The sequence below is a fragment of the Dama dama genome, chromosome 10 (genome assembly GCF_033118175.1).
Source record: "Dama dama isolate Ldn47 chromosome 10, ASM3311817v1, whole genome shotgun sequence".
In the NCBI taxonomy this organism is placed as follows: Eukaryota; Metazoa; Chordata; class Mammalia; order Artiodactyla; family Cervidae; genus Dama; species Dama dama.
Genome location: NC_083690.1, coordinates 34,161,588 through 34,180,197, shown reverse-complemented (window position 1 = coordinate 34,180,197; position 18,610 = coordinate 34,161,588). Strand labels below are relative to the sequence as shown.

The 18,610-nt window shown below is 60.5% G+C and overlaps 2 protein-coding genes across 8 annotated transcripts; one reads left to right on the top strand and one right to left on the bottom strand.

Moving 5' to 3' along the window:
- Positions 1–289: 289 nt before the first annotated feature.
- STX1A (syntaxin 1A) lies at positions 290–18,307 on the bottom strand. Of its 6 annotated transcripts, none has more exons than XR_009694480.1 (10): positions 18,215–18,301; positions 9,879–9,956; positions 9,408–9,555; positions 6,558–6,632; positions 5,755–5,828; positions 5,547–5,655; positions 5,228–5,301; positions 4,027–4,164; positions 2,125–2,320; positions 290–1,649 (listed from the first exon to the last, which is right to left on the bottom strand). XR_009694480.1 is itself a non-coding variant. In XM_061153420.1 (10 exons), the coding sequence occupies exons 2-10, from the start codon at positions 9,938–9,940 to the stop codon at positions 1,572–1,574; spliced, it is 843 nt and encodes a 280-aa protein (XP_061009403.1). In that variant the 5' UTR covers positions 9,941–9,956; positions 18,215–18,307; the 3' UTR covers positions 290–1,571. The 6 variants fall into 6 exon arrangements, 5 of the variants coding, with proteins under 5 accessions (XP_061009403.1, XP_061009401.1, XP_061009402.1 ...); XM_061153420.1 differs by having other exon boundaries at positions 2,125–2,235; positions 9,408–9,529; positions 18,215–18,307; XM_061153418.1 differs by having other exon boundaries at positions 2,125–2,235.
- LOC133063717 (uncharacterized) lies at positions 5,578–15,749 on the top strand. 2 transcript variants are annotated; one of them, XR_009694481.1, is made up of 6 exons: positions 5,578–6,014; positions 10,712–10,857; positions 13,278–13,435; positions 13,714–13,852; positions 14,953–15,100; positions 15,621–15,749. XR_009694481.1 is itself a non-coding variant. In XM_061153425.1 (5 exons), the coding sequence occupies exons 1-5, from the start codon at positions 5,813–5,815 to the stop codon at positions 15,645–15,647; spliced, it is 681 nt and encodes a 226-aa protein (XP_061009408.1). In that variant the 5' UTR covers positions 5,578–5,812; the 3' UTR covers positions 15,648–15,749. The 2 variants fall into 2 exon arrangements, 1 of the variants encoding a protein (XP_061009408.1); XM_061153425.1 differs by lacking the exon at positions 13,714–13,852.
- Positions 18,308–18,610: the final 303 nt, after the last annotated feature.

Below are 18,610 nucleotides of genomic sequence, written 5' to 3'. Positions count from 1 at the left end.
AAGCAGCAGTGGTTTGTGATTTCTGGGAAAGTGTGAAGAGGGGGTCAGTCTGGGCCCACGGTACAGAACAGGCATTAGGCTGGATCTGAGAGGTTCACGCTGCATTGGGGGGCCCGGTGAGAAGGCCTGGAAGTTGCAGGCGGAGGGAGGCGGCTGGGATCCTTGGCCTCATGAGCCCTGTGGTGTCACTCACGTTCACCCCCGAGGCCATGACGCTAAGAAATCTGGACCTGAGGCGTGGTACAGATACAAATGTTTATTCTACATAAAAATTTCACAAAATGGGCAGCTGGTTGTACCAAGACCTTTGGTGAAGGGGTGGGGGTGGGGTGGGGAGTCGCTGTTCCAGAAGGCAACACGGACAGTGGTCAGTCACTGGGCAGGAGCAAAGCGGAGGGCGGGTGGGGGCACAGGCCTGGCCCCGTCCCTCGCTGCATGCGCACGCATGCACACTCCTTGCCTGTCGACAAGGAAGAGGGCTTCTGGGCAGGGAGCACGGTTCAGACTTGAGAAGTCCCGAGCTGGTGGGAAGGAGGGAGGTGCCCCCTCCCTGGCTGAATACTGCATCGGAGACATCCAACACCCACGCGGTGGGGATGGGGGGCGGGCAGCAAGGGTGGGACAAGATGCAGGCCTGAAGTGACACTGACTTCTCGGGCACAGGGGAGCCGGGACCACCGTCCCACACATGCAACACACAATGGCTTGAGGACCCAACCCGGGGAGAGCTGATGGCCCGGGCATGGGCTTCACCAGTGCAGAGGCCCGACTAGGGCCTGCCCTGCCGCCCTAGCTCCAAGGGCAGGAGACCAGGCCTCTGGTCAGCCTCTTCCAGAATGTTCCCTGGGGTCAGGTATAGCCCTAAGGGGTTGCTCCGGGGGCTGGAGGAACTAGGGAAGGAGGGAGGCTGAGGCAGCCAAAGACCTGGTGGGACTCTGCCCCAGGCAGGGGAGGAAGTCGGGTCTTGACACGGCCAGAAGCCACCTGGCCACGGCCCCTGGCAGTGATTGGCTGTTAGAGGCTTAGAGCTGGGCTGTCTCTTAGGGCCACCCCTCCCCTAAACCAAAAAGCAGCACCATGTGGCCAGCTGGCCCCCAGGCCTCAGAGGGGGGTGCCCATTCAGGGGGACAGCTGGAGAAGACGCAAGATGGGGCAGGTGGGCTGGTCAGAGGAGGCAAGGTTGGGGTCCAGAGAGAGCCTTGATCCAGAGAGGGCAGACCCCAGGAAGGAGTGGAATTACTGAAGGCTGGGGGACAGGAGCATGGCTAACTACCCCCGGGCAGCCCTCCTCGAAGGGGAGGGGCCTGGGCCTGAGTCTGTCCCTTGCTGCCCGTCCCCACCCAGCTGGCTCTTTCCCAGCCTGGCTCCCCTCTGCCTCTTCGGTACAGACGCACACTGTCACAAAGATCATGCACACGACGGCTCAGGGCGGGGTGGGAGTGGGGGGCCCTGTGGCAGAGAAAGGAGCAGTCTGGGGTGGCGGGGAGAGAGCTCCGAGCCAGAGGCAGGACAGCAGCCAGGGGTCTCCTGGGGGTGGACCATCCAGAGCGGAGTGGCAGGCGGGGTGGGTTCTATCCGAAGATGCCCCCAAAGGTGGAGGCAATCACAATGCCCAGGACCACACAGCAGATGACGATCATGATCTTCTTCTGCACAGGGAGGCACAGAGAGGCCTCAGAGAGCGCGGAAGCGGGGGGCCGGGAGGGAGGCTAAGCCTCATCTGGGCAGAGCTTTGAGGGGTGGGGGGCTGCTGGGGAGCAGGCTCTGGTCAGGGCTGAGAGTTGGAGAGTCTGGGGGACTGGATGAGAGAGAAAGTGATGGCCTGGAACATGTCTGGGTAGGGTTCTAATGGGGTGCTGAAGGTCTGGGACTCTGGTATTTTTGCCTGGGAAATCCCATGGACAGAGGAGCCTGCTGAGCTCCAAGTCCACGGGGTCAGAGAGTTGGACATGACTTAGCAACTAGACAACGACAACAATGAAGGCCTGGGAGAGCCAGGCGGAGGCTCTGGTCGGAGCTGAGGGGCGAGGGAAGGCAAAATGGGGAGGGATTTGTGATGCTTGGGGGCAGGGGGCTCTATGGGTATGTGAGGATGTGGGCTCCGGCGGGACTGGGACTACTCACCCGGCGCGCCTTGCTCTGGTACTTGACGGCCTTCTTGGTGTCAGACACGGCCCTCTCCACGTAGTCCACTGAATGTTCCACGTTGTACTCAATCCTGTCAATCATCTCCCCCTGCAGGGCCAGGGGCACCCCAGCTCCAGAGGGCCCCCCTCTGGGTGGCGAGGGGGCCCGAGGCAGGATTTTGGGGAAGCAGCGCCTGGGGTTAGAGAAAAGGGGGAGGTGAGGAGGAGGGGGGTCCAGGCACCCCAAACAGCTCCCCAAAATGCAGCCACCCAGGGGCGGGAACTGGCCATGCAGCCTCAGCCAAGGGGGTGGGGACCATGCAGAGGATGCTCGCCTGGGGCTCTGACCCCAGGGCCGAACCCAGGGCCGAACAGAGGACAGTACCAGGCAGAGCAAGGCAGGGGCGTGAGTGGTGGTGGGCGGGAGTCTGGCCATGGTGAGCCCTTCCCAGTCCATCCTCCCCAGGCATGATGGTTCTGTCCAGTCCTGACAGCTTTTGACGCCTCCCCCCCTAGTCCCACAGCCCTCGTTGGCCTGGTAGTAGCCCTCAGAGGCCACTCGACTATGACAGCTGACCGTTCCTCCACCTCCACGGCTCCTACTGGTGGCCACAGCACCTCTCACCCCAATGCAAGCAGCAGCTTCCTAAGGTCTCCCTGCTTCCCCACATGGGCCACGTCCCTCCCACACTAAGATCCTCCAACTAGAAGGGACTCCAGGGCCCAGCACCGCCTGCCAACACCCCGCACCGTCTCCATCATCTCCAACTCTCCCTGGGCTCTAACTGCCCAGAACGCCTTTCTGCTTTTCAGGGAAGTCAGGCTTTTGCTGGTCCTGATCAGGACTGTGGTGTTTCTGGTCCCTCTACCTGGGCCAGCTCTTTGCTCTTCCCCTGGGAAGTCTTTGAAGTTCAAATGCCGCCTCCTCAGAGAGGGCCTTCCCTGACCACCCCATCCAAAGTGGTCACTGCAGTGACTGTCACTCCAAGCATGGCCCAAGGACGAGGAGCATCGGGATCACTCTTGAACTTTAAAGACGTACAAATATATGAATCCCTACCCCCAAGTCAATCCTAAAGGAAATCAACCCTGAATATTCATTGGAAGGACTGATGCTGAAGCTGAAGCTCCAGTACTCTGGCCACCTGATGCGAAGAGCTGACTCACTGGAGAAGACCCTGATGCTGGGAAAAATTGAAGGCAGGAGGAGAAGGGTGTGACAGAGGATGAGATAGCTGGATGGCATCACTGACTCAATGGATGTGAATTTGAGCAAACTCTGGGAGATGGTGAAGGACAGGGGAGCATGGTGTGCTGCAGTCCATGGAGTCACAAAGAGCTGGACACGACTGAGCAACTGAACAGCAAACCCCCACCTGCGAATCTCTGGAGATGGGGGCCAGCATGGGGAAATGTGGAACAAGGCCTCTGAGTGTGGCTCTTGATCACTTTCAAGGTTGAGAACCACTACTCCATCAAGTTGCCTCCCTCTAACACCTGGCACGGGTGGAGACCATGCCATTCATCGTTCACTGATGCTGCCCTATTGCGCAACAGACATCCACTCCGGGAAGCAGGCCCTCATTGGTCTTGCTTGTTGCTATTCCTCTGGCTCCTAGAAAAATGCCCCTCCATGTGCCCACGTGACAAACAGCTGGTGAATGAGACAGGACAAGGCCGAGTGAAGGTGGGCAGGGCCATGCAGGGCCTGGGGTCCTGGAGAGCCAAGCAGAGCCATGCAGAGAGGATCCTTCAGGTGGGCAGTTTCAACCACACGCAGGGAGTTACCTGAAGACTGGGTCCCTCCCAGGCGGGGCAGCGTGGCGGGCAGAAAGGGGAGGGTTAGTGCAGCCCTGGGTGCTGCTGGGGGCGGGGTGGCAGGGTGGCCCCGGGCACCCACCTGGCTCTCCACGAGCATGGCCATGTCCATGAACATGTCGTGCAGCTCCCGGATGCTGTTCTCCAGCTTGATGATCTCGCTGTGGCGTGTCTCAATCTCACTCAGGGCCTGCTTCGAGATGCTGGAGTCCATGATGATCTAGGGGGTGCAAGTCGTGGGTTGGGACCCGGGGACCCATGGAAGAGAGAAGGGTGGGGGCCAGGACAGCAAGAGGCCAAGGGCAGAGGCCGCTGGGATGGGCTGTGGCCTGAGCAGAATGTTCTGGAAGCAGGGCCTGCCTGAGACTTTGTCCTTAGCCACAGCCTCCCCCCCGCCCCCACTTTCTGTTAGGCTCCCACCATTGTTGTTGTTTAGTCACTAAGTAGTGTCTGAACTTTTAGCGACCCCGTGGACTGTAGCCCGCCAGGTTCCACTGTCCATGGGATTTCCCAGGCAAGAATATTGGAGTGGGTTGCCATTTCCTCCTCCAGGGGCATCTTCTCGACCCAGAGATCGAACCCAAGTCTCCTGCACTGGCAGGCAGATTCTTTACCACTGAGCCACTGGCGAAGTCCAGGCTCTTACTAGCTGTTACTGAATTTCTCTGAGACCTGATTTCCTACCAGCAGATTCCTACCTGTAACATGGGGCTAATAACAGTCCCCACCTGCGTCTGCACACCGTTAACAGCTGAGTGGTAGTTCTCACCACCGGTGTTGTAGGAGCCCAAGATGACTGCGCCAAGGACCCAGGCCTTGAATGGCCTCTGTCCTGAAACCTCTCCTCCTGTTCTTTCTCCCACACTGAATGTAACTGATCCCTCCTCCTAGCAGCACATGTTCACACTCCCTTCCCTACCTGTGTGCCACCTCCTTCAGAAGCTCCCCTGCGTGGCAGCACATGGAGCCTCACTTGAACGTAGAGAGGCCAAGGGTACCGTGTCCTCCCGGGGGTAAGGGTCCCCAGGATGGTGGAAGGAGGCCCTAGCTGACGGCAAGTGAGCACGGGGCGCAAGAAGCCGACCCGACTGGGAGGAACCAGGAGACGAGCCTTACTTCCACCTTTGCCACTAACGTGGGGCCTCTGCCTGTCCCTTGCCCTCTCCGGGACTCAGCCCTCTCTTCTCTAAAACCTGCTTCACCGGTGACAGAGTCCAAACACCGCCCAGATCCAGCACTTTGCACACACACCCGGGACCCCGGTGGGAGGGGTCTACACTCACCCCGGAGGCAAAGATGGCAGGGTTCCCACTCTCCAGCATGTCCTCCAGCTCCTCGCTGGTCGTGGTCCGGCCAGCTGCGAGCAGGGGTCAAACTGAGCCACGCCCTTCCCCAGAGTTGTCAGCGGCAGTCTGGCCCCGCCCCTCCGCCCGGCCCCGCCCCTCCGCCCGGCCCCGCCCCTCCGCCCGGCCCCGCCCCTCCGCCCGGCCCCGCCCCTCCGCCCGGCCCCGCCCCTCCGCCCGGCCCCGCCCCTCCGCCCGGCCCCGCCCCTCCGCCCGGCCCCGCCCCTCCGCCCGGCCCCGCCCCGCCCCTCCAGCTTACTGATCTCCAGCTGCCTCTGGATGCGGCCCTTGCAGCGCTCGCGGTAGTCAGACTGCGTGGCGTTGTACTCGGACATCACCTCCACGAACTTCCGGGACAGTGTGGAGTGCTGGGGGCCCGAGACGGGAGTGCAGGTGTCAGCCCCAGCCCCACCCGGGCCCCAGAGCCTCAGGCGCCCCGCTACTCGCCCCGGAGACCCCGCCCACACCTGTGTCTTTCGGATCCTCAGGTCTGCGGAGGAGCGGTTCAGGCCTTCCTCCTGCTCGATGCTCTGCTCGATGCCTGGGGAACAGCCGGCTGCTGATAACCTGCCCCGTTCGCCGCTGCCTCGCCGCCCACACACCCGGGATCGGGCTCGGAACCTCCCCTGGAGGGACTCGTGTTGTCTGTTGAGTGGGGTCACACAGGAAGCAGAGGAAGGGGCAGCGCCACGCACCGATGCAGGAGGGGCCGGCAAAGGCTATCCAGGCAAGATGTGTGGGTGTGTGCATGTACACTCAGCTGTGAGGCCCCAGGCGCACAGTAAACTGTGTATCTGTAAGTGTGTGAGTGTGAGCACCTACTATGTGCTAAGCCTGGTAGGGCAGGCCCACCCCGTCCAGATTACGAAGGTTGTGTATGGAGCAAGGGGCGGGGCATGCCATGGGGGCGCGGCAGGTGGCCACAACCACAGGGCGCCAGACATGACCCCTGCATTCCAGGGCAAGGAGTGCATGGGGGCCCCTGCGTGGGACCAGGCAGTACCAGCCACTCCTCTAACCCTCTTTAGCCTAAGTGGGGGACAGCGTTCAGAGCGGAACACTCCCTAGAGGAAGCCGCAACACCCATCCTGAGGCCCGGCCCAGAGCCTGGCACAAACAGGCCTCTCCGGGTAGCTGCCGAGTGACCGGCACGTGGTGGCACCCTCACAAGGATGGCAAGGAAGACCCAGTGTACCCCTCTGAGTCAGTGAAACCCCCTGGGCAGTGTGGGGGAAGCAGGCCCGGAGTGCCCCTCACACCCCAGACTCACTCTTTAACTTGGAACGGACTTTGTTTGCTGTCTTCTTTATGTCAGACATGAGTTCCTCCAGCTCCTCCTTTGTCTCTAGGGAGGTAGAAGGGGTGGGGGTAGACACCCTGGGCTCCGCTGTGGAGGCCTGAGGAGGGACTCTGGGCAGACCCTGGGTCTCCCTTGTCCCCTGGCTAAGGCCCTGCCTGCCCCTCCAATCCCAGGCTGGCCCACACCAGGTGCAGCCTCACCCCTTCTCGTGTTGTCTTCCAAGGAGCCTCCCTTCCTCCTTCGCTGGCTCCCCCCACCCCCTGTAGATAACAGATGGGTCTAAATTTAAGGCAGAAATAATTGTGGAGCAGCTGGTGATGCTGGAGTTGGCACTGGGGAACATTTAGTTGATACTTGCCGGAGTCGAGGGTGGGGGGAGCAGGCTCACCTAGCGCTACCTGGTGGCTCAGGGCGCGAAGCACTCGGCTGAAGAGCTGACGGGGCCAAGGGCCAAGGAGGCGGAAGCCAGCCCCATTGAGCACCCTGGGCAGGGCAGACCCTGTTCTACTCACAAAGCCCTGCTCCCCAGGTCTCAGCTCAGCGAAGGCTAACTGCTGAGGGCCCGGTAGGTGAGTGGCACCTGGCCTGGGTGGGAGCTGAGAGAAGAGCTGAAGAGAGGGGGCTCCTGGGGTACGGTCAGCTCTGGAGGTAGCATGTGGCTGGGTTTATGAGAGGGTGGAGCTGGGGAGGGCGGTGGCATAGTTTCTGGCCCTTGTTCCAACTGGAACCATCTCCCTAAAGCTGGCAGAGGTCATGGGAGTGCCCAGCTTGCCCTGTTCCCTGGGAGGGGTTCACTGGCAAAGTGGGGCAAGAAGGCTGCTTCCCTCTGGGGCACTGGGTGGAGCTCAGCCTCAGGGCACACACCCCCAAGACTCCACCCCCTGGAGAAACCAGGACTGAACTTCTGGATTCAACTGTTCACATCCATCCTGTGCTTGCTTCTGGGGCTGGGGCTTCTCCCCTGGGGGGACTCAGGAGGGGCATTGACAGTGGCCAATTAAGTGAGTGAGGGGGAGTCGGGGGCTTCCAGGAGCGGGGGTGCGTGCGCCTTATTCGTAGGAACAAAGGAAAACTCGGTTACCAGCTGCTGTGATGTCTCAGCCTCTTTTGCTCAGACCCAAAATAGCCCAGCCCGGATGGCAGTCCCTAGAGAAGGCAGAGCAAGCCTTGGCCTGGGAAAGCCCCCCACTTTCTGCCAACTTTCCTTGTGATGCCTCGCCAACCCTGCTCCGCCTCTGCCCAGAACCCTTCATGGGGGGCCCTCCTCCCCTAGAACCCTTCATGGGGAGCCCCTCCCCCCTTGGGAAGTGCCAGGTCCTGACTGCTCAGCTCACAGGTGGCAAATTCTGAACTGGTCATTGCTGATATCTGATGAAGGCGACACAACACAGCTAAGGTTGGGAGCAGGGCAACTCCGTCTCCCCACCCTACCCTCCGCCTGCTCCATCTTCCAGCAGATGAGAGGCCAAATCCAGCTCTTTACAGTCTCACCCCACAGTCAGCACCCCTCCTGAGCCTCACCAGGAGTGACCCACCAGGGACACGCGCTGACCCAGATACATGTGGGCATGCAGACAAACCATGTCACATGACGCCGTCCCTGACACACCTCTAGGTGGGGTGGGAGGGGAGCCAGGATGACCTGGACCACACCGGAGGTATGCCCTGCTCTGCGGCGGGGGGGGGGGGGGGGGGGGGCCGGGGGGGGTCCCTGTCTCCTCTCCAACCCTTCCTGGTTCAGTCTCCCTGGCTCCCAGCTGACTTGTTCTGCCTTCCAAGGGCCTGGCACTGGGCTTGGTTGGTGTGGCACTGGGATCAGGTCCAAACATACTTTGGGGCCGTGGAGAGATTTATTCTGGGTGCTTGAGGACGCCTGTGGGCCTGGGGTTGAGAGGCCACGGATAGACAGGCAGTGCTGGAACTGAGAACGGAATCAAGCCTTGGGTGCCTGGGTGGGGGGCTATGGGCCCTAGGCCCTTCCTCCTGAGCACCTGGGCAGTAGCTGGACCCTGCCCCGTGCTCTGTCCTGGGGCCCCAAGGGCTGGGGCCTTCCAAAGGAGCTGGAGAAGGGAGAGGGGAGATGAGCAAGCTGTGAGAACAGGCAGGCAGCACACACGCCCAATCTGATAAGTCCAGGTGGCTGGCCTGAGCCCTGGCCCATCACTGCCTCCCTGGGCTGAAGGTGAACCCCCTCTAGGGGAGGGGGTCCCAGGCCGGCATGCTGTCAGCCTGGCCCATTATTAGCGTAGTAGTAATCAAAGCCTCCACAGGTCAGGGGGACCCGCCTGGGGACAGAGTGAAACAAATACACACATGTTCCCTGTGCAGAGGGAGAGAGAGGTGACTTCCTGGAGCCCTGAGAATGCCCGGCTCCGAGGCACCAATGGCCGAGTGCCAGGGCCGCCAGCTTTTTCCGGAAACTCTGCCTGCTTGGCCGGCTTGCCCTCCCACAGAGGCTGATGCCTCAGAGCAGCCATCTGCTCCCCGGGGAGGTGATAGAAAGGGAAGGGCTGGGCTGGGACGCCTCCTATTGATCACAGGCAGCTCCTCCCTCCTTCCCTCCCTCCCAGAATCCAGGGCTGTCTTAGAAAGCAGCCAAGTTACCTGGGGAGGGCGGGGCCAGCCACCTGACCCCGCCCCTCCCACCAGGCATCCCGCAGGTGATTAAGGGCACTGAACCGCCCCCGACCCAGGCCTGGGAGAGCCTGTGTTTCCTGACCCTCCCCAACCTGGCCAGCAAGGCAGGATGTCCCTTCCCTGGCTGCAGCGCCTTCCTGAAGGCCTGGGCCCCCCCTCCACCCCGCACACCCACACACTTACTCTCGTCAGGGTTGGGGGAGGCCAAGATGGCGCTGTGTTTGCGCTTCACCTCCTCCACGTTCTCCGAGATCTTGTCAATGAAGCCTCGGATCTCCTCCACCTGTGGGCCAAGGCCAGGTGCTCTGGGGGCAGAAATCCAGGGAGGGGCCTTCTGGGGCCCAGAGTAGGGCTGGAGGAGGTCAGGGCCAGGCTGGGCAAGATTCAGGGGTGTGTGTGTGGTGAGGCGGGTGGGCAGTGATGATCCAAGGATTCTTCTAGACGGGGGTGGGGGTGGGAAGGAGTGGGCAATTCCCAATTTTGCTCCCCGCTGAACCTCAGTCTATTTACCCTCAAAATGGGCTCACTACTCGGTGCCCGTGGGCTGCTGAGCCCAGGCTCAGGTATGTAAGAGCCCTGGGCCCGGCTGAGAAGTGAGACGTGGCCACCCCAGGTCTGCCGGTGTTTGGGGAGAGGCGGGGGTGCTGCTCCCACCTGCTCGAAGAACTCATCCATGAAGCGGTCTCGGTCCACGGTGACAGTGACGTCGTCATCATCGTCGCTGTCCTTGGCCTGCATGGGGTGGACACAATGAGCGCCCCTGTGGCAGGACCACTGGGTCCTGTGGGACCTGGGAGCCCAAGCTGCCCAGGACCCCCATAGTGCAGGCTCTTCGGTTGGAGCGCCAAGGCCCGGCCATCCGTGTCCATCCCCTTGGCAGGGACAAGGCCTGGCTGCGCCCTCAGCTCCCAGCCCCAGTGAGACGGGGAACATCCCTGGGGTTGTTCCGTCATGTCCGACTCTCTGTGACCCCATGGACTGCAGCCCACCAGGCTCCTCTGTCCATGGAATTCTCCAGGCAAGAATACTGGAGTGGGTTGCCATTCCCTTCTGCAAAGGGATGGCACCTGGGTCTCCCGCATTGCAAGCAGATTCTTTTACCGACTGAGCCACCAGGGAGGCCCCTAGGCCTAGGCACCATCAACACCTCTCTGCCAAAAAGTAGGATGGCTCAGATACGGGTCACGCCCACAGCACCCAGGCTGGCCTGACCGCTACTGCCCATGGAGGGCTCAGGAAGCCTCCAGGCCCGTTTCCTCAGACTGCCTGGAGACCTCTATTGTTAGTCTTTCTTTTTTTTTTTTAAATATTTATTTATTTATTTGGTTGTGCTGGGTCTTAGTTGTGGCATGTGGGATCTAGAACCCTGAGCAGGGATGGAACCCAGGTTTCCTGCATTGGCAGCATGAAGTCTTAGCCATTGGACTATCAGGGAAGTCCCTCTCCCTGTTAGTCTTGGCACTGACCTTGATCATCTTTCCTTCCAGGTGCAGAGTTGGGCCTGACAGGCACCAGAGGCCAGTCATGTTGTCACTTGGCTCGGGGCCTGCCTTGGGTCTCAGCCACAGGTGTCGGCTCTGCCCCTCAGTCCCAGGGGCCGCCGCACAAAAGCCAGTCCATCACAGGGTTGGAGGTAATTACATCTCTGACTTCCCAGCATGCCAGCCACGCTCATTACTGTCTGTCTCACACCTGGAGTCAGCCAGGGTTGGCTCGCTCTGCGGGCAAGGCCAACGTCCCTCACAGCCAAGGCCAGGCTACTCAGGGTAGGACGGGCACCTGGGGTGCTCGGGCTGGGTCCTGCCCCCTCATCCTCAGTGCCCCACGGGGAGGAGGCACTGGCCCTTGCCTTGATGCCCTCTCGTGAGGATGCGGGCAGGCAGAGGGGGAGGGGATGGGGTGCTGGGCCCCCGACGGCTCCGAAGGGGCCGGGTTCCGTGCCCAGACAGACACCAACGGGCTGAGGGACTTCCCTTGGGGTCTGTCTGCTCCTCTATGAAATGGGGACAGCGATGCTCTGTTGGGGGAAGGCGGGCCCAGGATGGATGGGGAACCGCAGCACGTTCTGCAAAGGACTGGGGCTCTCGGGGTCCCATCACCCCACCCAAGTGGGGCCAACCAAGAGAAGGGGCCGGTTGGGAGCTTTATGGAGGCAGCCCCTCTCATCAAGAGATCACACCTCCTCCCCCAGCAGCTAAAATAAGTCCCCGCTCCCACAAGTGCCGGTGGCTGCCACCAGGTGGTCCCCATCCCCCACCAAGCCCACCCTTAGCCACGAGAATCTAGGAGCTGAGCTGGAGGAGGAGCACTCCACAGGGAAACTGAGGCAGGGTGTGATGGAGGTGCCCAGGGCCCTCTCCACGGCAGTTGGCCAGCTTGAGAGGTGTCCCCGGGAGTTCCTGCCATTCAGCATCCTGGCCTCTCTGTCGTTCCGGTACCCAGAGGATAGGGGTGAATGGGAAGAGGTTGAAGGAGAATATTCCAGCTCCATTCCCTCCAGGAGCAATGCCCAGCTGGAGCCCAAGACAAGGGCGCCTGAGTCACCAGAGATGAAAGTCACTGCCAGCGACTGGGACCCCAGGGCCGGTACCCCCCTCTGGGCCTCAGCTTGCCCACCTGCAAAATGGACTTGTCTTCTCCAGGCATCCAGCCAGCTCTGACCTGCTCCCTGCACGGCCTCCGAGCACGGAGGCTGGACTCGGGTAGTTTCTCCAACAGAAGGGTGGCAGGGAGATGCCACAGCCTCCTCCATGCTCTCCATCAATTAAGTGGCACTGGGGGTAAAGAACCTGCCTGCCAATGCAGGAGACGCAGGAGAACGAAGGTTCGATCCCTGGGTTGGGAAGATCCCCTGGAGGAGGAGATGGCAACCCGTGCCAGTATTCTTGCCTGGAAAATCCCGTAGACAGAGGAACCCGCAGGCTATAGTCCATGGGGTCACAAAGAGTCAGACACGACTGAGCATGCACACAGGCACACAAATACATTAGGGCCTGACCTCACAGCCTGGGTCAAACCAACCATGGCTCTGAGAAAAACCGGGAGTGGATGCTCCCAGGGCATCCCTTCCAAGTGCTACTTCTTCCTCCTCAGGGCTCTTTCCACTCTCACCCCTCCACCCACCCCCACTTCATCTCATTGCTCCAGTCTGAAATCTGATCCCAGCACACCCCACCTATAACCATCTCCCACCCCTAGAATCTTCCCACTGTCCTCCCTGTGGTCCCCAGGCGGCTCCCCCTGTCTGCAGTGCTGATTCCGTGAAACGGACATTCCCTTCTTCATTAGATGCCACCTCTTTCGGAAGCATTCCTTATCTTCCTAGGGATGGGATCTCACTCCTCTCATTCCCACACCCTATTCACATCCCTACTGGAGCCACTATGACACACTCTCAAACCCCAGGAGACCTGAAAAGTCACCTTGGCCACGGCTTCTAGTCACAGTTTTCACCCCTCCAGTGGTGGAGAGCTCGCTAGCTCCCCCAGGCCTTTCTGTCTATCTGGGGCAGCCCCAACTGTTAGAAAGTCCTTCCCTTTCCTACAAGTTGGCCCCAGGCCATGAAGAACCTGTTGGTCCCCTCTCCCTGGGCTGGCCCCGCCAGAAATCTGAGGGCCAGAGATCTGAGGGTAGCATCTGCGTCCTCCCTGGTTTTTTCTTCTCAAGCTGACCAAGTTCCCTCCACTTCAGATCCATCCCAGAGGCCTTAAGTTGAAACCCCTGCCCCAGATTTGTTCCACTTAGTCTGTCTTCTCTAGCAGTACAAGATAGAAACTGAATCTGTTGCTGACTGTGGTCTGAGCAGGGCCAAAGATCTGACCCACCACCTCCCTCTTTCTATAAAGTCGACCTCTGTTAATGCAGCCAGAGATCACAGAAATCATCACACAGTTCTTCCTGCCAAGGAAGAAGCCCTTCCCTCCCTGTTTACTTGGTTGGCTTTTGGGCTCAAATGAAGGATCTTCATTTGTTCAGATCCTTGTCCCAGTCTGTGAGAATCTGATGGTTTATGCCTCTGTTGCCCCCTCCTACTTTATCCCCATCTATGCCAAGGCCCTGATTGATTACGGCCCCAGCTCCCTTGGGAATCGGCCAACCCTTTCAAAGTGGCAGTCACAGCTCCGGAAAGACGGCTGGATTAGAGTGGGGGACCGGAGAAGCTGTGGTGCGGAGGCGGCAGCTGGAGTCGTGAGGCAGTTACAAGCTCCGAGGTACAACTGTCTTCCGGACAACCCCCCCCCCGCCCCCCCGTCCCGCCAGACATCACATGGGCACCTTGCCAACCAGCTGGCCAGAACTAAGTTCCACTTCTTCCTCCTAAGCCCCTTTCTCTGAACCCCCCTGTTCAGAGCCCTGTTCTTAAAGAGTCTCCCAAGTCAGAAACTGGGGGGCATCCATACTCCTCCTCCTCCTCTCATATCCAACCGACATCCAGTTGGTCCTGGTGTTTGTTTTTTGATCCTGATGTTTTTAATTCATGGCTTCGCAGGTGGCTCAGTGACAAAGAATCTGCCTGCCCGTGCAGGAGATGTGGGTTTGATCCCTGGATCGGGAAGATCCCCTGGAGGAGGAAACAGCAACCCACTCCAGCATTCTTGCCTGGAAGATCCCATGGACAGAGGAGCCTGGTGGGCTACAGTCCATGGGGTCACAAAGAGTCAGACATGACTGAGCATGCATGCACATTTTTAGTTATCTTTCAGGGGTTCTCAACCTTGGTCCAGTAACAGAGTCCCTTGGGGGTAGGGTTTGTTTTTTTTTTTTAAAACAAACAGCTTCCAGACCAAATGAGAATCTATGGGGATGGCGCTGGTGAGGTTAAGTTTTTTTTTTTTTAAAGCCCCCAGGATTGGGAACCACTGTCCTGGTCTCTGGCCAGCTGGCTGTCTTGGCTCTGGTCTCATCACCACAGCCTGAGCAATTAGGAAAGGAAGTCAGGGAGGGAGTGAGCATCACCCCCACCACAGGGACCTGTTGAGACAGGGGAGGGGATCCCACAAGAAGCCCCTGTTGCTCAGCCCTGGTGGTCTCTCTGGGCAGAGGCTCCAGGATTCCACAATCCCTTCCTGGAAATAAGAGTGTGATTCCTCCAAGAGGTGCGGAGGCCAGGCAGCCTCCAGGCCCGTCCCGGGAGATGGCGGCCGGCCAGCAGGCAGGGTTGATTCATTGCTGCTGGAGCAGGAGTTGCTGTTGTCTGTCTTGAGGGCTATTTTTTTTTTTTTTCCCCTCCTTTTTAATGACTAATCAAAGCCTATCTCACTAAAGCAGAGAGGCCCAGAGCTGAGTCAGGGGTGTGTGAGAGACTGAGCTAGGTCCAGAAAGAAAGGACTCTCTCTCTGACCCCTTCCTCTTTTCCCCAACCTGCAAACCACCCCCCCACCCCTACCCCCCACCAGATCACCTCTGCCAGCCTACCCCTTAGCAGGGCCCCAGCACAACTCAGGGAAGCAGCTTCAGGGTGTGGGGAGGGGCCAGGCTCTGCCTCCCTCCAGGAGCTGTGTGACCTGAGATAAACTCCTGACCCTTTATGGACCTCAGTTTCCCACTTTGTAAAATAGGAAGTTGCACTAGATAGTCCCTGGATGCCATCTGCACCTCAGATGAACATGTGCCCAAATTCATTATTATTATTAATTTTTTAAAAAAAAATCCCAAGGAGGTGATGGGAAGGAAGGAAGGGCCCCTAGCCTGGGTCTATTCTTACACCCCCATTTCTTCTGCTCTGCAGGGTGAAGCGGCTGGCTCCAGGCTCCATTATGCAGACAAATGAGCACAGAGAGGTTAAGGCACCCACCTGCCTGTTCTTGCTCCGAACAGTCCCTTCAGTCGGCAGACAGAGCACTAGGCTTCACCACTCAGGCCTGCCTGCTGCCCCGGTGAGCGAGCCGGGACCCTGGGTGTCAGGCCCAGGCATCGCCAGCCCCTCTGCCTTTTCTCACTCTTTTGGCCCTTCTTTTGGCCCACCTCCCTCCTCTGGTTCAAATCCAGCTCCTCCCCTGGCGATCCCAGTCTTCTTCCAGAAAGTTTCCTGCTCTGACTGTGCCACGCTCCCTCCTCTCTCTGGCTTCTGGCTCCTGCCTCAGGCCCCACTGTGCCTCACATGGCCCAGGAGGTACATAAACACTGTTCTGGGCCCACAGAGGGGTGTCAGCTCCGAGCAGTCCTCGGAAAGAAAACCGGGGAGGCCTCAGAACTGGGGGACGGAGGTGGCGGCTGGCCAGGTTGGGGCTGCCTGGGGACGCCTGTCCCCACAGTCCGCCTGGTTTTATACACTCTGGTCGCACACGTCCGCACCCCTCCTCGGGCTCCAGATTGCCCTTCTGATCTCCGAGGGCTGTCGGGAGCTTTCAGGCCCCCACACTGGCCCCGGATGACCCTTTCCTTCTCTCTCTGCAGGAGAGGATCGGCCCCCGTGAGAGATGAGAAGGGCTGGAGAAGGCTGGAGGGCTGGGCCCGGCCTGCAGCGCGGAGGAAACATGCCAGCTCCTTCCCCAAGTGTGACTTTTATAAATAAGCTCCCTTCGCTTGCTTTCCTTCTTCCAAATGTGGTGGCGTAGGGTGAGGAAGGAGGAGGAGGGGGGAGGGAGGGGGAGGCAGGGTGGAGATGGTGCAAGCAGCTGTCCCAAGCACCACCCTCTGTCCAGTCCAGCCAGTACTGGCCTCTCAGTTCCTTGGGGATTCTAGTTCCTGGGGTTCAAGATCTCCCCCAGATATGGAATCGGAGTCAGGAGACCTGTGACCTCTTGCCCTGAGAAGCTGGGTTCTCAGTTTTCCTATCCCTACTTCCTAGATGGGAATCTGTGCAGCCCAAAGGAAGACTTGTAGGAATGGCCACCCCCCTAGACTAACGGTTGCACCCCACTCAATGTGGGCTCCTGCCAGCCGATCCTCAGGGATGCTAGCAGCCCCTAAGGGACAGGGCCACCCAGCCATGAGTACCGCAGCCTGCGTGGGCACTGAATGCCTGGAGTGGGGGAATGTCTGGAGAGGAAGCCTCAGATTACTTTCAGAGAAGCCAGGCCTCATCACCTAAGGACCGGTCTGGCGCGTGCGTGTTTGTGTCTGTGTGTATGTGTGTGTGTGCTGGGGTGGGGGAGGGATTCACAAACACATACCAGAGTAAAGACCTGGCTTCAAGCTCCTACAGTCCAATGTCTCTTAGGCCTTAGGTCTCAGCTGCGTCTAAGTCTGACTGTTTTCAGGCCTAGGTAAAGCCCCTTTCCCCCATCCCACTTGATCTGCCAGGCCAGCCACATCTCTCTCTCTCGTGCCTTTGTTTTCCCTTCAGCAGAGGGGATGAAGGTGATGAGTCAGAAGACGTCAGATGTCAAGGGCTCTGTTCCCCCTGAGCACCGGTTCCCACAGACACTCTGGTCTGACCCACCAGGCACCCAAACACCAGCAAACGCACTACATGCCCTTCATCCCCAAGATAACAACGCTCCTTCTGATTCAACCAGCACAGGAAACTTGAGGGCAACCGCAAGGCTGGCGGGGGAAGTGTTTATAGACACCATATTCGACATGAGGGACCATCTTCTTCTTTTGAAACCTCCAGGGGTTTACCCTGGAGGGGGGGAGCTGGGCACTCAGCCAGGAATAATACAGGTCTAACGGGAGAGTGGGGGCTGGAAGCCAGAGAAAGGGCGATGGAGTCAGGAGAGCACAGATGCCAGCTCCAGGCTGCCCAGGAGACAAGACTGGTACGATGGGGGAGAGCCGGGCACAAATGCAGGGAAGCTGCGGGCAGAGAGGACCAGCCATGGAGTCACAAGCCCAGAGGATGCTTGGAACTTTCCATATAAGCGGACCAGGTCTCCCGCTCTAAGCTCGGTAGCAGGGGAAGGGTTCTGGGGAGACTCTGCTCACCGCCCCCCCCACCCCCCACCCCCACCAAGGGATCAGCAGGGTGGTCAGCCAGGGCCTCAGAGGAGCCTCAACCTGGTCTAGAGCCCTGATGTCCCGGTTCCCCACAGGCAGGCTTCATTTCCTTCTCTGCACGGTCCGGGCCCCGTAGCCCCTCCCAGGATTGCCATCTTTAAGGGCAGAGGTGCGAACACCCCTGTTAACAGCAGAGGCCAGGGGGGCGGGGGGGGGGGCTTTGATGATAAGCAGCAGTGGGCAGGGGTCTCTGGGCGGGCAGAGGGCGGGCTCTGACTCGAAACCTCTGCGCATCCTTCTGCTCCCCTCACCGGAACCCCGCCCCAGAAGCCACACCCCAGTGGCCTCCGAAACACAGGTGGAAAAAAATAGGTTCAGGCCGGAATCCGATCTGGGAACCCAGGAAGGGTCTGGAAACGCCGGCCCCGGCCGCCCGGAAGCCAAGAAGAGGGAACGAGAGCGGGTCTGACCCCTCCCGGATCGGGGAGAGGAGCAGCTGCGGATCACCACCAGCTGGAGAGCCACAGGTGATGGGAGCTACAGGTGACGGAAGGTGATGGGGGCGGCGGCCGTCCCGCGAGACAGCGCCCGCCCGAGAAGCCCGGCCCCACCCGACCGGCCAGGTTCCGCAGCGCGCCCTGCAGCCGGGCTCTGGACAGGGGACCGCCCCCGGCCCCTTCCTATCCCACAGGTCCCGCCGTCGGTCTAAACCAGAGGGAGGGCAGGAGGGTCAGTGAGGAGGCACAGGGGGGAGGCAAGGGTCGGGACCTGCTACGCCGGGCGACGGAGAGGCCAAGCTTCGGTCCCGCCACCGATATTCCAGAATATCCCTCCGAAAACAAGGGGGGCGCCGAAAAGTTTATCTAGGACCCCGGCTTCCAGCCGCCAGCCCGCGGGCCATCGGAGCAGAGCTCACTCGAGCTCGTGACCCCAGGGGATCCGAGGGGCGGGACCCGGAGTGCGGTCGGGGTCCCCGGGTCGGCACAGCTCGCTCCCGCCCTGGCCGGGGGCGCAGGGGCGACCGCCCCAGGGGCCGCCAGAGCCACTCGGGGAGCGGCCCAGGCGCTGGGCGCCGGCAGCCAGCGGCGCCGCGCAGGGGCTGGACTCACCGTGCGGAGCTCCTGGGTTCGGTCCTTCATGCTCCCGGGAGTGGCAGCGGCGCCGGCTGCAGCCCGGTGAGCCCCGCATGCGCGGCGGCCGCCCGGCGGCTGCGCAGCGCCAACCCGGCCCCGCCCCGGCCCCCGGGACCCCGGCCCAGCCCCCAGCCCGGCCCCGCCCCGCGCCCGCCCCGCCCCGGCGGGTCCCTGCCTAGAGCCCGGCTCTGGGACTCTTGACACCCGGGCTCCCACCGCATCCCTCTTAAGGTCCTCCGAAGGGGCTGAAGGGTCACAGCCCCCGGGACCTCGTTCCCTTGCGTTCCCGACGTCCGTTCGATCCCTCCCGCAGGTCGCTCCCCAGAGCCCCTGCTCCGTTCCATCCCAATCCTCCCTCGACTCAACCGCTCA